The sequence below is a fragment of the Plasmodium vinckei genome, assembly GCF_900681995.1.
Source record: "Plasmodium vinckei vinckei genome assembly, chromosome: PVVCY_02".
Taxonomy (NCBI): Eukaryota; Apicomplexa; class Aconoidasida; order Haemosporida; family Plasmodiidae; genus Plasmodium; species Plasmodium vinckei.
Window position 1 is genome coordinate 274,769 of NC_051294.1, and position 18,764 is coordinate 293,532.

At 22.9% G+C, this 18,764-nt stretch overlaps 3 protein-coding genes across 3 annotated transcripts; 1 reads left to right on the forward strand and 2 right to left on the reverse strand.

The window, feature by feature from the left end:
• Positions 1 to 1,231: 1,231 nt before the first annotated feature.
• Positions 1,232 to 10,164, reverse strand: PVVCY_0200860 (ubiquitin carboxyl-terminal hydrolase 1, putative; the record flags this gene model as incomplete). Its single annotated transcript, XM_037634466.1, has 3 exons — positions 1,232 to 1,571; positions 1,663 to 4,285; positions 4,413 to 10,164. 3 exons carry the CDS (start codon positions 10,162 to 10,164, stop codon positions 1,232 to 1,234), a joined length of 8,715 nt encoding a protein of 2,904 aa, XP_037490062.1.
• Positions 10,165 to 13,721: 3,557 nt separating this feature from the next.
• On the forward strand, positions 13,722 to 14,978 carry PVVCY_0200870 (StAR-related lipid transfer protein; the record flags this gene model as incomplete). Its single annotated transcript, XM_008628127.1, has 1 exon — positions 13,722 to 14,978. One exon carries the CDS (start codon positions 13,722 to 13,724, stop codon positions 14,976 to 14,978), a length of 1,257 nt encoding a protein of 418 aa, XP_008626349.1.
• A 989-nt stretch (positions 14,979 to 15,967) lies between these two features.
• Positions 15,968 to 18,553, reverse strand: PVVCY_0200880 (conserved Plasmodium protein, unknown function; the record flags this gene model as incomplete). Its single annotated transcript, XM_008628126.1, has 2 exons — positions 15,968 to 17,562; positions 17,689 to 18,553. The coding sequence occupies 2 exons, from the start codon at positions 18,551 to 18,553 to the stop codon at positions 15,968 to 15,970; spliced, it is 2,460 nt and encodes an 819-aa protein (XP_008626348.1).
• Positions 18,554 to 18,764: the final 211 nt, after the last annotated feature.

Genomic DNA, 18,764 nt, shown 5'->3' on the forward strand with positions numbered 1-18,764 from the left:
TCTCAATATCGAGTCATGCATTATTCATATTGTGCATATATAAAACTTATATGTCTGTTCATTCTCATTTTGTTTCTTAATATGGTAATATAAGTTTGTATTAGATAGAAAATAAATAAATACCATATATATATATATATATATATATATATTAAAAGCAATAGGTATGGTGTTGCTCGATATGTATTTGTTTGTATATATGGAGGTGGGCACTTTGATTTTTAGCTAAATAAAACGTATACTCTTTCTCCTAACAAATTATAATATCCTTTTGGCTTGCTAATTGAAAATTTTTGTATTAAAAATAAAAAAAGGAAAAAAAAAAAGCAAAACAAAAAACAGTGGGAATATATTTAGAGCTGACAGTTTGATCCTTCCATATATTGGCTACATTATAATGCTTTGTTTGCAGGTTAGAGAGTAATTTTATTTTTATATACATATAATTAATATACAAGATATATAGATATTTTTTTATAATCTATATAGATAGAAAATTGAAAAAATTTTTATAATATGAAATAAAAAAATTTGAGTTTGTAAAATAAATAACATATTAATGGAAATAGGGAAATAGATAAAAATGGGGTAAGTAAAAAAATGCAAGTATTATTCTTTGAAAAGGTGGTGCAAAAGATTGTTTAAAGAGGTTAGAGAATAAAATTGTTGTGATATATATAATATTTTAAAATAATTTAACTATTTAAAAATATGTAAAGAAGTAAAAATGTAGATATTATAAATTAAGGAAAGAAAGAATTTAATTAATATGATTAGCAAAATGATGAAATATAGTTATGTAGAAATTGGAAAATGAGAAAAAAAATTCTCGATCGATGTGAAACCCAACTTAGAGTTTATCTATGTATAGAAGTATAGGACTTATGGTTGCCATAATTTTGTTTGAAATTATTAACAAACTTTAAATTAAATTAAATAAAATAAAAATGAATTAAAATAAGTTATCAAATTATATGTAATATATAATAACAAAGAAATGAAAACTACTAAAAAGGTTACATTTTATAGAGGATGAAATATTCATTAATTAATTAGGGGACAAAAAAAACGCATACATCATATATACACATATTTGTATGCATTCCTATATATACAAATATAAACGGAAAAACTAAACAAAAAATATAACTTAAAAAGGGGTTTTCATTCAGAGATGTACTACATGTAAAATAAAAACTTAATAAAGTTGTTGCGGTTTTAATAAAGTCGGTTAAAAGTATAAGCTTGGGGAAACCGGAGCTTGTTTACAACGATAAAATAAAACGTAAGGAGTATGATCATTTGAGGGATCTTTAGAAATTCGGTTTATAGATTTAGAACTAACTTTAGTAATAACTGAATCATCCATTTGATACCATTCATTTTTTGAATTATCACCTTTTTCTGATTTCTTTCCAATAAAATAATAGTGGCCTGATGATGCTGACACACCACTGTGAATTATTGCTCCATACAATCGATAATCAAAATTGTTTACAACTATCTTTTTGTTAATCTTGACATGCGTCTTTATTTTCTTCTTTTCATTCGAGCTAAACGACCAGTTGTATCTGCAAGGGGGGAAGTGCAAGTGGCAAGTTATGAAAATGGGCAAAATTACAATAATTTTCTTTTTTTTTTTCTTTTTTTTTCTTTTTTTACCTGTTAAGAATTATTATGAGGTGGCAAGGGGGGGATATGATTTCATTCCATTTGAGGGCATTTCGTCTTTTGTCACATTTTGAGCACTTGTATTTATTGTTGCCATAAATTTTTTCTTTTTGAATATATGTATCAAAGAATTTTTGGATAGACTGTTTTTTATTTGATTTTGCAGGAACATGAAATGATAAGTCGTGAATAATTTCTTCTTTTTTTGAAATGAATAAACATTTTTGACATTGAACTTTTTGTATAACAACTCCTGAAAATATTAATCTTAGAAATTTTTTTTCTGATCCTCCTAATTGTTCAAATGTATATCTAAATAATTCCGTAACATCTTGTTGATTTCTATTGTTAAGTTCTTGAGGAAGTATACCTAAAATATTATCTGGTGAAACATATTTTTTATTTGTTGTAGTCATTAATTTAAATAATATTTTGAGTTCATATAAAAATCGTTTTGAAAGTAAGCTTGCTGTATAATTATTTATATTTGTATTGGTTGGGCTATATGATAATTTATCTTTAATGGGCATTTCATTAGAGATATTTTTATTATTAATATGTTTTAAATCTTTACTATCATCAATATTAAAAATGTATAGATTAACAACAAATGAAACAGTATTATATAATGCTTGTAATAAACTATTTAAGTAGCAAGTGTTTCCTAGATTTATTAAACCGACAGGTGGATGTCGTAATTTTCCTTTTTGCATTTTTTTTAATTCAATTGTATCAATTGGTAGCATTAAATATTTAGGTCGTTTTTGTATTAATTTATCTGAATTAATTTGTTTATTTTTTTCTACATTATTATTAACTATATTTATTTCTTCATAATTATTATTTGTTGTAGAATTAACAAGAGATATTCCTTTTCTTTGTAAAATATTTAAATCTTTTTTTTTATCTTTCTCTCTTATAAATTGTTCATAATCATTTGGTCTCATATTATTACTTCTGTTATAGCTAGTAGTATGAGCATTGGTTTGAATCGTTCTAGGATTATTTATTGTTTCATTGTTGTTATTATAATTATCACCATTATTAAATCCTTTAATATTTTCAATATTACTTAACTTTTTCGATGATACAATATTTTCTTTTTTTTCTCTATCGAATTCTATATTTATATAATTTTTTTGTGTTTTTTTATCCATCATATTATTTGAATTATCAGCATCTTCATAGGAAATAGTAGGAAATTTTTTAATTCCATTACTTTGAGGAGTATTTGATCGATTACTTTGTCTATATTTATCTTCATCAAAACTTGTTGAGCCGTCTTTATGAGTATAACTGGTTGGTAATCCTTTTTTATTTCCATTTTTATATTCATTAAAGTTGTTTTCATGCATATATTTTCGAGTATTGCTAGTATTGTTTGTTATTTTATTTTCTGCATGTTCATTATCTGGCATATTATAAAATGAAATATCATCATTTTGATCATTTAATTTTGAAATATTATTATGTTCTTTTTGTTGTGCTTTATTATTACTATTTTCTTCTTCTCCGTTTTCTTGTTCTTCTTTACTATTTTCATTTTTTAATTTTTTTTTTTTTTTTTTTTTATCTTCCGATTTTTTATGTTCATCATCATTTTTCAAAGAAGTAGGATCATCTGGCAAATTATTAAAATGTAAATTTGTAATATATTCTTTAACATTACAAATTTTATTTTTATCTTTATCAAAATAATTATCTTCACTTTCACTATCATTATCTCTAAACATGTCATCGTATGTAATACCTTGATCACAATTTTCATTGGTATTAAATAAAGAGTTCGGTCTTAAATAATTAATATTATTAATTAGGTTTTTATGAAAATTTTTATTTAAATTAAATTCAGAATAATCATGAGGATGTCGTCTGTTTTTGTTATGTGAATCTTCAAAATGTTCAGTATTTTTTTTTTTTTTTTTATTATTTTTTAGATTAAATAGATCTGCTTCTGGTAAATCAGAACCCATTGATAAATTATTTTGTTGATGCATAAACATGTTTTGTTTTGAATTGGCATTTTCTACTGATATGCTGTGAGAGAAGCCTGTTTTATAATCATGCGTTTTACATTGGTTAGAAAAATTATTAAAGATATGATTTAAATTTTTATCTTTTGAAGGGAGAGAAAAATGTTCTACTTCAGGTAATGATGTATTACTACGATTGTATGGATATAACATGGGATTATTTCCAATATTATTTTGTAAGTTCTCTAAGTTATTTATAATTGCATTTATGAGTTTAATAATTTCTGGATCTATTTCATGCTCAATAAATTTCCATAAAAAATAATATTTTTTGAAAAACGGAATAAAATAAACTAAAACTATATGAGAATGTCTAAATATTTTTAAACCCAATACTTTATGATTTATGAAGTAGTAAAATTGTTCTAAACATGCTTTTGCGTTTAATAAATTTGAAATTCTACATATAACTATTTTTATACATATACCTAAAAATACTAGCAATTTAACTTCATTAACATCACTACAGCATATCATATTTTTTTCCTTTTTGCTTTTTTGTATTATGAATTTGAGCATGTTTTTTATTCCGATTGTGTTTTCCTTGGCTTGCTCGGACTGTTCAGCTTCCTCTCGGTTTTCTGCGATGAAGGGGGGATAGAAATATAATGTGAAAATGGATGAAGAACATAACGAGTGAAACAGAACAAAATTAAACAAATGCAAATAAACTGTTGCGATGCAATCAAAATGATGGGTGTGACATACCTGACTCCATGGACTCGGAGGGATGAGTTCCCTGGGAATCGTGAATGTGATCACGAGGGGAATGCATTAAATTTTTTGAATTTACTTCAACATTAACAATATCATTAAAATTGAAATCTTTGATAATATTTTCAACATCAAAAAGGTTGAAATCGTCGGACTCATCATTGTAATTTCCTTTGTTTTGTGATTCAGCATATGTTGAAGAAGCTTTAGAAGAAAGTTTATTATAACTTCTGTTTGAAAAATTGATTGTAGATACCCCACTAATATTACTCATTTTTTTAAAATACATATTTTGTGACATTTGTGAATTAGCTGAAAATATATATTCATAGAATGTTTTTAAAAATATAAGCATAAAATCGTAATAATAATTATTAGTATTAGTTTTTGAAAAAGTAAAGTTATGTATTTTTTTAGTATCCCAAAATAATATACACATTATATTCCATATAGATATAAATTGATTAATATTAATTTGATTTTTTTCAATAAATTTTTTTGAATATAATTTTAATTCATGTTCATCTATTAAATATAAAGTATATATAATATCATTTGAACAATTTTCTTTATATTTTATTAAAAATTTTAAAAAATAATTAAAACATGCTTTTGTTATTTTTTTATTATGTTTCTTTTCTGCTTTCAGCAAATTAAATAAATTTTTTTTTTTATTAAAGTCATCATTTTTATTATTTATCCAATTGTATATTAATTTTAGAAAATATTTTTTGGGTCTAGAACAACGGATATTTAGCCAGATGGAAATAACTAAACTTCTTATTTTACTTTCAGATAACATTTTAATATTTTGAATATTTTCATTAGTTAAACATATTTTTAATAACATTTTACATTCATTATATCCTACATATTCATTTGTTTCAATTTTATTACAAATTTCATCTATTTTTCTTTCAGGATGTTTATCTAATTCATTATTTTTACTTCGTTCTTCTATTTTTTCATTTTGACAATAAACATAATTATCCATTGAATCTCCACTTGAATTATATGATTCAAAAAAATTATCGCATATCATATTTTTTATTTTTTTTTTTTTTTTTCCCTTTTCATTTCCTTCTATACCATCTAAAGTTGAATTACCACGTGTATCATCTTTTTCACTAATTAAGCTGTTTATATCGCCAGTTTTTTCATTTTTCACTTTTTCTGTTTTTGGCATTTTGTCCTTTCCAATTGCAGCATCTTTAAACTTGAGAGATTCATCAAATAATTCATCATCACAAATATTAATTTTATGCTCATAATATGAATTTGAAGAGTTTGAAAATTTATATTTGTAAAATAAATATGTTTTTAAAAACCATTCAGCATAACGAAAATCTATTTTGTCATTAAATAGGTAGACTAAATCTTCTGGTGAAAATTTTCTTTCAAATAAATCATTATCTAGTATAAATAAATAAAACAAACAAATTATACAAGATACATATAATTGTGGATATATGTAGAGAGTATTTAAAATTTCATCCATAATTTTTTTTTTTTCTTCACTAGAGGAATAAAATAATATTTTTCGAATTTTATTAATTTTATTATCATTAGTTAATTCTAAAGATAGTAGAATATTTTTAACAATTTTAAAATTGTCAATAGAATATAAAAAGCTTTCACCATTTTCATAAATCTCATCATCTTTTTCTTCATATTTATTTAAATTATTATTTTCATTTTTTTCATCATCTGTAAATTGTTGATTTAATTTATCCATACCAAATTCATTTACCATACTTTCATTTGACACTGTTCTAGTTACATTTGAATTAAAATTTTTTCGAAATTTCAAAGATTTTTCATCATCTTCAATATTGTCTGTATGTTCATTTATTAATTCTTTGTTTATTTTTTTCCATTTATATTCAGAATGTTTTTTATGTTTACTATTTTTTTCATGTTTTTCATTTTCATGATATTCACCACGTCTATCTTTATAATATCTTCGATCGCGATCATCTGGATTTCTTCTATAAGTTTGAAAATTTGTATAATCATCTATATCATTATGCCCTACCTTTTCACTATATCCATCACTTATTTGTGCTGTTTCATGATGGTTTGTATATTCATTTATACTTCCTTTTCCTCTTGAAAGATGATAAAGTTCTTCTGCAACATTATTGTTTTCTCTTTTATAAGATTCAGCGATTTTCCCATATTTTGACCCTCCTTTATTATTTATAAGTTTTTGAAATATATCAAAAGAACTTAATTTTTTTTTTTCATTTTTTGAATTATTTTCATTTTTCTCATAAAATTTATCTAATGGATTTTCTCTTTTTATTGAATCATTATTTTCAACATTTTTTTTTTCTATTAATTTTTTTAAATGAAAAAAATTACTTGAAAAAAATCCAAGCCCTTTTGTAGTGTAGCCATTATTATTTACAGTAGAGTTATCATTATTGTTTTCTAAGTAATAATTATTTTCTTTGTCTTCATTTTTATGGTGTTTTTTTTTTAAACTTGCATCATAATTTTTATTTAAACCCATTCCATCCATATATTTTCTTTCATGCTTATTGTAAACTCGTTTTAATTCACTTTCTCTTTTTTCATGATCACTACTAGTATAGTTATATCCTTCGATCGAATACGGATTAAATGATTCATCATAATTTTCCAAATTATTTTTTTTATATTTATGTCTATCTTCAACATAATTTTTATTATATTCATAATTGGGATAGCTCATTTTTTCTCGATATTTTATTTTATCTTTTTCTCGAAATTTATCTCTTTCTTTTTTATCATCTTTGCTAGTATGTTTTCCTTTTTTTTCATCTTCCCAATGAAGTAATTTTCTAATGTCATTTTTTCTTTCATCTATATGTTTATCATGCTCGTCTAAAATATTATTTTGAGCGATCTCTCTTCTTAATCTATCTATTTGTTCATTTAGGTTATCTTCTTTTGAAATATAAAGATATGGTTTATTCATTTTCTTTTCCATTTTGCTAGCTGAATACATGTCTTTATTATTTTCATTATTAAGGTTGTATAAATCTTCTTTATTATTTTTTTTTAAATTTTTACTATCCCAAAAAGAACTAAAAAAGTTATTTATATTATTTTCAAATTTAGCATCATCTTTTAATATATCATTCGACTTTCGATTATGTTCTTTTTTTTTTTTTTTTTTTTTTTTATAATTTAATTCTTCTCTTTCGAATTCATTATCTTCTTTTTGTATATTTACTATATGTTCATTATTTTTTCTTTTATCAAAAAAATTAAAAAATCCAAGTTGCATAGCTTGATCATTTTCATCTTCTTCTTGTCCACTTTGAGTATCATCAACTGAAGATATGGAATTATTAAAACTTTCATTTACTGTATGTATTTTTTTTTTCTTTGAATGTTTACTTTCTTTTTTTTTTTTTTTTTCATTTATAATTGCCAAATATGGATCATTATCTTCTTCATCATCTTCTTCGTCTTCTTCAAGAAATTTGGATTCCCATTCTTTCATATCACTATTATTTCCATCGTCTTCTCTTTTATTTCTTTTACTACTATGTTTAGTATGTTTTTTTTTAACTGAGCTTGAAGTTTGGATTGATTTTTTTTTCGTTGTCTCTTTATGATGTTTGTCACGTTTTATTGGTGAATCTAATTTACATAGTTGGTTATCTAAACTATTTATATTAAAATCTGTATGTTTGTTTATATTTTTTATTTTATTCACAATTGTAGGGTTGACAGTTTTATATTTATTTGTTTCTTTATGTTCTCTTATATGTTTCTTAACTTTTCCATATTCATGGGATGTTTCTTTGGTTTCATGATTTGAATCATAATCTTCTTTTTTATCTTCAGTAAAATAAGAAAGACTAATATTGTCATCGTTTAGATATTTTGAATCGAATGTATTTTCAGTATTATTATTTTTTTTTTCCATTTTTTTTTTTTTAATATCTTTTTTTCGATGTTTGCTATAATTATCATGACCAATTTCATCAATTTCGCTACCTTCATCAGAGGTAACTTGATGTTTACTCACTTTTTTTATTTTGGGATTTATCTCGTCTACATGTTTAGCACTCTTTACCTTAGCATTATTATTATTATCACGCTTTGATGAATAAAATGAATTATTTAAATATAAGTCCTTTTTGGAATTATCCTTACCATTTTCATCTAAAATGTTTATATAAAAATTTTGATTATCCATTTCTTTTTCTACTTTTTTAATTTTTATATTATTTGTTTCACTTTTGCTTTTTTGAATTTCTGCACTTATTCGATTATTTTTATGTTCATTATTATCAATTGAGTGATGTGTTTTTTTTTTTAAATCATTGGGAATTTGATCTATATCCATTTTTGCTATATTTTTTTTATAAAGATTATAATCATTAAGATTGTCATTAATTATGCTAGCTACACTTATATTGCTACTTGAATTTATTTCTTGTGGTTGTAGTGTGATTGTATTTTTTTTTTGTATATAATGATCGTCTTTTTTTTTAGAAGTTTCATCGATATCTTTTTCTTTTTTCCATATTATATTTTCTTCATTTTCTGGGACATTATCATTTATTTCTTTTTCTTTATTCTGTTTATTTTGTTTATTTTGTTTATTTTCTTGATTTTCAGATTCTTTATGTTTAATTTCTTTTTTTAATTCCATATGTTCCTTATCTTCACCAAAATGGGTATCATTATTTTTAGCTTCTACTGTCTTCTCTTTATCATTTTCATTTTCCTTCTCACTCAAAAGACTTTTATTTTCATTTTCTTTAGCATCATTATTGGTTGGGTAATTTAACTGGTTCGAGGCGTGGTGATTGTTGGTTTCGTCTACCTTTTTTTCTCGCGCTTGTTCACGTGCTTGTTCATTGGTCTTTTCTCTAGTTTTGTTTGCATCCGATATAGCAGCTGCATCATTGTTTAAATTATATGTAGCTGAATAATCAGGGTTTGCATGATTACATGATGTTGCACTTTTATTTACATTTTCATCAAAGGGAGTTTTTATATCTTCATTGTGTTCATTATCATTTTTATCGCTGTTATTATTGTCGTCTTCAGAAATACTCGGCATTGGATCAAAACTTTCATTCATTATAGTTTTATTATATGAAAATAGGGATTGTAAATTTTTATACTCCCTTATAAAATCTTCATAGACATTATCTTTGACAGATCTTTTTTTTCGACCACTTCTATCCTCATCAGTATCCTCACTTTTATTTGAATGTTCATTATATTCATCTATATCGTCATTTTTATTTAATTGTTGATTACTATTTCCATCACTGTTTTCAAAATGATTATTAACATTTTCATTTGTAACTAATAAATTATTATTTTTATCATTTTTTTCAAAATCACTTTCATCATTCCCTTTGGGATCAGGACGATCATTAGGATCTCTATTTTGTTCATTATTATTTATATTATTTTCTTCGATTTTATTAACTTTGTTTATGTGAAAAATGTCTGAATTATTATCCACATGTTGTGGTAAAAATTCATGTATATCATTTTCAAAAGAGTTGATTGTATTTTTACTTTTTTTTTCACTAGTATTTTTTATATTAGCATGTTTTTGTTTATCATCATTAAGATTATGATTTTCATTTATGTGATTAGGTTCAGAATTATCAAACGGATATGACTCATCAAATTGTGTGCCCCCTTTTTCTTTTTCAGAATTATTAATTTCATCACCAGGATCATTTATTTCCGTTTTTTTGTTTTTCTTTTTTCTCTTGTCCATTTCTTTATATTATTTTAATATAATAATTAAATTCACTATATATGGTTTCTCTTTTATTGTTATATTTTTTTTGTTTAGTTTTCCTCCTTAGTTTAATAATTGTTGGATATGTTTGTAAATATAATATTATTTGATTTCATTTTACCTCCACATTATGAAATAGTTTACATATTTTTCTTTTATACACAATATATATGTATATATATTTTTGTCAGCTAAAATAGAAATATAGAGAAAAAAATATTTACTAGTTATTATATATCAATAGAAAGGATTAATTATGAAAATATTATTTTCATTTCTTGATGGCATATAACTAATAAATAGTAAAGGTATGCAAATTTATATTTTTTTTCTTTATTTTTTCGTCTTGTTTTTTTTTATTTTTTCAAACAAATTTCATAAATTATGGATTATATTATTCCCTCTTATAATTTATAGAAATCGTTGATATATTATCAAATAAGATCTAAATTATTTTTAAAAAAAATTTTTGTTTTTTATTTAAAATTTTATCTTATAATAAAAATGGTATTATATATATATATATTTTTATTTTTTACTATATATATTTTTTATTTTTTTCTTATATATATATTTATTAATTTTATTTTATACTATTATATATTTTTCTCTATACCCTTCTCGGTAGTACTACAAGTATTGCTTTTTTTTTTTTCACAATCATTCTTCCTACAATTTATATATTATAATATTATTACATTTTGTTTCTTCTTCTTATTATTATTATTTATTTTTATCATTCTATAATAATTATTATTATGTTATTCTAAATTTTATTTAATTTTATCTTTCGATTGTTTATTCTATATATATGACTAATTTTGTAGTACTATATTTGATAAACTTTTGCTGTTGTTTTTTTTTTTTTTACTTTTTCTTTCCCTTAGGTATTTTTACTAGGGCTAACATTTTCAATAATATGAAATTTTATTATTTTTAAATTTAGATTATAAAAATTATACAAAATTATGCACAATTATACAATTTTTATACTTTCAATTTGATATGCCCTACCATTTTAAATATATATTTTTTACCTTAAACTTTTGAAAAAAAAATTATAAGTTTTTAATTAATTTTATAAATAGGTATATTAGGACAGTTTATTTGAACTACATTCTTTGTTTTTTTTCAACTCGTCATTATAAAATTTAATGTGTTTATTGGGTCTATCTAATGCATTTCTTATTTATCACATAATATTATTCACATTTACCCCCCCCCTTTTCTATCATATTTTATGTTTCTTATATAAGTTTACATCACTTTTTATTTTGTTTATATATAAGATGGTTAGTCTTTCATAAGGCTATGTAACATACTAAATAATGAATATTTTGTGATAAAGCTTGGCTTATTTTACTGCAGTACCTATTCATGGGCATCGCATAAATAAGCAAACAAAAAGGGGGAGTGTACACATATATGCATGTTACATATGCATGCTACATATACATACTAAAGAGTGAAAAACGTAAGCATTCATACGGGCCCACTTACGGACAATGATTTAACGATGGAAAAGAAAATAAAGCATTGTTAGATGAACTGATATAAATCAAACTTTATTTGGTTTATTGTTTTTATATGTTGTTATACATTTTTATGGGCATACCTATGTAAATGTATATTCATTTGTTATGAGAAAGAGGATGAGAAATGCAACCCATGTTATGTATCCTTTATAGGTTACATACTTTTTTTTTAAGGGTTGTAAAATTTTATTTTTTTCATTTTACGGGAATCGAAACAAGTTTAATTTTTACACAATAAAAAAATTATGTATTGAATTGCTTTATGATTTATTTAGCATTTTTAGCAATTCTTCGAGAATAAAAAATGTTTTGTATTAGTTGTATGTATTGTAAAATATTGCCACCATTTTCCATTTCGATGCTTACGGAAGTTAGTTTATTTTTTTATCACAAATTAAAAAAAATAAATTAATTTAAAAACCCGAAAATTAGTATATGAGAAAGGGCACACAAAATATATAAAAATATGTAAAAATATGTAAAAATATATAAAAATATGTAAAAATATTTATTCTCCTTTACTTATAAAATACTATGTAATACACACTTTTTTTTAGTTATTTCCCTTTATGCACTATTGTAAATTGTGTATGGAAGGAAAATCATGATAACACATGTCTGTGTAAACATATTTTTATTATATTATTTATAAATCTAATATAGAAATTTAATCAATCATATTTTCCATTTAATAGACATTCAATGATCAGTTTGTGCCAATAATTTCCTTCGATTATAATCAGAAACAATATGTTTAAAAATTAAGTTCGTTTTTAAATAATTTTTTTTATACTAAAAAAAGTAAATGAAAATAGGAAATTATTAATATAGAAAAAAAATTATTATGATTTTTTTCCTATTTCATTCAGTTGAAAATATAATAAAATATCTTTTTGAATTATTTTATTGATTATTACATAATAATATATTTATATATTGCTGCACTTTTTTTTAATTACGTTTTTAATTTTTATTGCATAATTTACAAAAATTTTTTTAGTGTTTTTTCGATTTTCATTTTGTAAAATAAATCGTTTGTTTCTTTTTTTCTATTTCTACATATTTTATGTGCAATTTGTTTATTACGATTTTGTTGTTAATTGATTGTTTTTACTTAGTGCTTAATGCAATTACTATTATATTTATGATGTAAATTATTTATGGATCTTTTTTTTTTTCACAATTTATATGTGAATAGAAATTTAGTTGTAAATGGTAATTCTCTTTATATATGCATGTAATAATTAAAGTTTATTTTCTATATAATAGAAAAAAAAAGTATTTATAATTTGTAGCTAAATCGGCTAATCGAAAAAAAGAAAAAAAAACGGGCACACAATATTAAACATATATTATAAGAAGAACATTTGTGTTTTATTTACTTTTTTTTTTTAATCGTATATGTCGAAAATTTTAATAATTAAAAAATGTGATAAAATTAATGTAAATATTACCACCAATTTTTTTAATTCAAATTTGTTTTATTTGTAAAATTTGTAAAATTTGTAAATTTGTATATAAATATATATATTAAAATTTTTTATAGATTTAACTTATTCTCGTGTTGTAAAAGATGTTAAATTGAAAATAGTTAGCAATATAAATTAATAAAAATAAAAAGTAATTAAATCTATAAATGAAAAAAAATAATACATACATTTAAAAATATATAATGCAACCACACTAATATACATTCGATTTAATTCATTCATATATTTGTTTGTACAACACTAATATAAATGCACATATATAACAATTATGTTTCGATTAATATAAAGATCGAAATTTTTTATATAGATTAAAATTCATTTTAAATAGTCAATGTTTTCCACACATAAAAAAAAAATATATAATTGCATATACATTATATACACACAATTTAAACGATTTTAATTTACAAGTTAAAAAAAATTAAAAATAAATAAATAAACAAATAGGGCAAATAAGACCGATAAGAGAAAAACAAAAGATGTACATTAAGTTATAAAGTAAAAAAAAATGAATTTCAAACAGAATAAATATTATATTTTTTTAGTATCTTTGTTTGTTTTGGCGAAGTATAATAATAATGTTGGATCATATAAAACATCAAATTTAGTTTCCTTTAAAAATGTAACTAATTATCGAAATTTAGAAGAACCTATGGGTGAAGAAAATGTAAATGAAAACCCAAAATATTTACAACAAGTTCAACTTGAAGAAGATGAATTAGATGTTGAAGGCAATACTGAAAAAGAAAGTACAACAACTCGTGTAAAAACTAAAAGTGAAATATTAACAGAAGAAAAATTAGCTACAAATGAAAAAACTACATTCATTAATGATGAATTAGTATCTAAATATTTAAACATTTGTGAAAGCGTACGCAATAATACATTTGGTCATGAAAATAATGAATTTTTTCATAAAAGTGATGATTGCACCTTATTTAAAAATCCATTAGATAAGAATAAAACAAGTTATGAAATAATAGGACATGGAAAATTAGATGATGTATCACTTTATGGTATGAATTTTGCATTGAGAGATCTTTCAGCAATTAGAGAATGGAATACCTATATTACTTATTTAAATTATTTAGATTTAACAAAAGATGGAATTGAAGATAAAATGAATAAAAATGAAGTAATCGATCCAACCAAACATACGATAGAAGATACAGATATATATAATAATAATAGTTACATTTATTTAGTAAATGGTTTACCATGGCCATTTAGAAGTCATGATACTCCTTATGAATATTATCAAAAATATTTTCCCGATAAAAATATGCTTTTAGTTGCAAATAGATCAATCAAAAAAGCCTTTAAAGATGTTTCAGGTTATACCAGAATTCGAAATTATGAAAACTTTTTTTGCTTATATTCAAAAAATAAAGATATATATACCCCAGGTCTAGATTATGTCTCATCAATTTTTTATGATGTAAACATTTCAGCATTTTTGCAAAATAGTATACTTAATCAATTATTTCCAAAACTTATCTTTGATTTAAATGACGCATCAAGAAAATATACTAAAGTTGGATCAGCCATGTCTGAAGAAGAAAAAGCAACTTATCAACTATTGTTACAAGGCGTACCCCATAATAAAAAACTTAAATCAGTAGAAAATAAATTAACCAATCCAGGAGATAATGGAGTTGTCGCTACCAACGCCAATATGTTTTGGACAATATTTATTAGCCCAATGTATAAGGTGGCTGAAATTTGTATGGCTTTTATAAAAAAAACATTGAATGTATTCCAATAAAATAATTAATCCATATTATGTGCATATACTATTCTTTAAGAATATGAAGCTATATGCTTTACCCTTTTAATATTTGGCTCTTATTAAAGGGAACCGTATATGAAAAAAAAAACAATGACATAAGGAATGTGCACACACTTTTATGCTATTGTCTTTATAATATTTTGCTTCCATATTTAATTTTTATGCATTACTTGATTTTTTTTCTTGTTTTCTTTTTTTAAGTATTTCACCGTTTTAACACAACCAACAACTTTATATTTCAATTTTTAAATATCATTTAATTAACTCAAAAATGACGAAAAAAATGCCGGAAAAAATGACGGAAAAAATATGAACCGTTCATAAAATAAAAAGGTAGCTAGCTAAAATAAAGGATATGTAGAAAGTTCATATATTTGCACACAAGCATATAAATTAGAATTCCCTCCTCTTTTTCACTTTTATTGTCTCTTTATTATTAATATGAACGGTTTATACTCCAACGAAAAATTGGAAAAATAATGTTTTCCACAAAAAAAAGAAAAAAAATTGTAATTAAAAATAAAGATAATAAAGTATTATATTTATATATAGCTAGATTTTATTAAAGTTTCTTAAAAAGACGAATAAAAATAATAAAATTCAAAAACAAACAAATAAAAATATAAATCGGTACCACTTCACATATGGAAGTATCATAAGTAGTGAAAGGTATTGTACAAATTTTACTGTAATTGGATAAACCAATAAATATAAAAACATAAAACAAAAAAATTATGAAAAAAAATATATACGTAATATATCAAATTAATAATACATAAATTATTATTACAAATTAGGACAAAAAAATAAAAGAAAAATGTAGCATAATATGATAGAGAGAAATATATATATAAGACAAAATATGTCGGATTTTATTTAAAAAATATTGGAGATTACCAATATTTTTTATGGTAAAAAAGTAAAGTATATTTTTCGATGAAAGTTAATATGATTTAAATTTGAACTTAAATAATCTTCATTTGATAGTATATCCAAAAAAAAAGGAAAAGGTACCAAAGGCAAAAAGAGACAAGACCACAAGAGATAAGTATGACTGATAATCGAGTTATTCTTAAAATACCATTGTCACAATAATTATGTCTTACATTAGCCATTAGATTTATTAATCTACTACACTTTGTATTTTCTATTAATGAATTACTTTTTTCGATAATAAGATTTTTAAATATATTTATATGTTCACTAACTTCTCTAAGTAAAGTTAAAATGATTTCAAAATTTATATATTCAATAGATTTTTCAAAATATGTTTGAACAATGGATGTCTTATTTCCTCCAGGCTCATTTTGTGGTGTATATTCTTTCCATGTTATTTTTTCCGTTTTTTTCCCATCTAAATCGCTAATATCAAAAATTTTATCTTTATTAATTTTTGATTTTAATGCCATTATTTGAAGTACACTATCAACATCTTCATCTGAATAAATTAGACTCTTCTTATTTCTAACAGTAATATATTTTTCGTCGGTAACTTTAGAGTCATAATTGATATTATATTTTTTGTTGTCATTTGCACATGAATCATCTTCAAAGCACATTCCATAACCTTCTGTAAATCCAATTCTATTTAAATATGTCATATACGAATTTATTCCCATGAGTTGATAATCTGCAAATTGAACATTCTCTCTTGTTATACATGTTCCTTGTAATGATGTTTTAACAAGTTCGGCCTTAGCTTGATTTATAATTTCATTGTTATCTGTTGGAATGATTACCCATATAAAATCTTTTATCATTGTTGATTGTTTTTTATAATCTCCCTTAATTTTATCAAAATCACCGTTATATTGTGCAATACTGTTATATAAATCCGTTGTGTTTAATGAATCAAGAGATTTCATATATTGGCTTGTAACAGTTCGATCAATAAGTCCTCCATTTGGATTTTTTAAGCAATAACCGATTTTATTTTCACTTAAAAAGTCAAAAGTAAATTCATTTTTTAATATTCGATCAGATATAATACAACTAGTTCCACCTAAAACAGATAAAATTAAAAAGGTTGTTCCTAATGCTAAAACAATAATTGCTAAGAATCCAAAAGCCCCACTAAAACAACCAAATAAATCTGAAATATATTTATTATCCATTGATTTCCCTTTTATTACAAAATATGTAGAGGCTAACATTATTATTAATATAATTAATGAAAATAATATTATCATTATATTTAAAGCCATCATTATGGCTGTAAATTTATTTAGTATATATCGGATTTTAAATTTTTTGTCATATGATTTTATAAGCCGTTCTAAATGATCTATTTTTGTTTTTAAGTCGGGAACATTTTTATTTACTGCACTAATTATAGTATTATCTACATCATTAAATATTTTCGAAATTTCATTTTTTGAAGTATCAATAATGGATTCAGCTTGGCTTAATAAAGTATCTCCCTTAGTAATAATATTGTCCAAAGATTCTCTAAGCACTTTTAAAACTGGATAGGTATGAAGATATCCTTCTTCTAATTTTTTATTATTTTTATCGATGTTGTTTCTAAGCACTTTTAGCATGTTGAATCCGGTTTTATATCCTGCGTAGGTAAAAAAAGAAACAAATGTGACAAAGTAAGTTTATGCAAAAATGGGTGGTAATATGGAAGCGTGCACAAAATTAGAAAAATGAAAAAAGGTGAAAACATCCACAAGAGTAAACCTACTTAAAATGACGGGAAAGGTCTGATTGGTGTTATAATTTGTTTTATCTTTAATAAACTCCTTCGTGGTTTGATATTGATTCATTATAGAAATAGCATCTGTAACAACATGTTCTAAAGAATAGCATTCCGAATTTACATTTTTTGTATCGGGACATTTATCAACAAGAAATTTTTCAATTGTTTTTGATAACCCACATATATTCATATTAATTCCTTTTTGTACATCTATAAAAATAGCCATTCCCAAAACTCCTAAACAAATAAGACAAGAAAGAAAACAACATATGATCAAATTCATTATTATTCTATAACCTCTTTTTTTTACAATCTTTATGACATTATTATTTTCTGCATTTTCATTAATGTTATTAAGTTCGTCAAGTTCATTATTATAATTATCTTTAATGCTATTGCTATTTGTGCTAACCGAATTTCTATTTGCTTTATTTGATTTGGCCCATTCTTCTTCTTTATCTTTATTATTACTATCATTTTTAGATGAATTAAATAATTTTTTCAGTAACCGTCTAAAACATTTAGTATACAAAATAAATGAAGTTAAATAAACAATAATAAAAATAAATAAAAAATATAAAAAGAATATAACATATGGGTTTCTTTCCATAATTCTTATAACACTTTTTCCATTAAAATTGTTAAGATCTTCCATTCTCCATGATGAATATAAACGTTTAAATATAGTTTGATCGAATTCATTTAAATTAATTCCCAGATTTATAGTTCTATTTTTTATTCCGCAAAAATATCCAAACTCATTTTGTATAGTATTATTAAATTGAGTTAAATATTCTTTTATTGATTCTATTTTTTTGATACTTATTAATACGTTGTCAATGTCCCCCATTTTGCTCGATCGTTTTTTTTTTTAATAACAATATTGTCTTTTTTTCTTAGTATATGTTTTCAAATAAATGGGTATTATGTTTTAAGCAAAATAATCAAAAAGGGTACCCCCTGTAATTTCTGACTGTATGTGTAAAAATCTTTTGAAGGAAGTACATCAGCATGAGGCGTAACCAAATTAATAATAAAAATAAAATTGCAATTTTTATCCG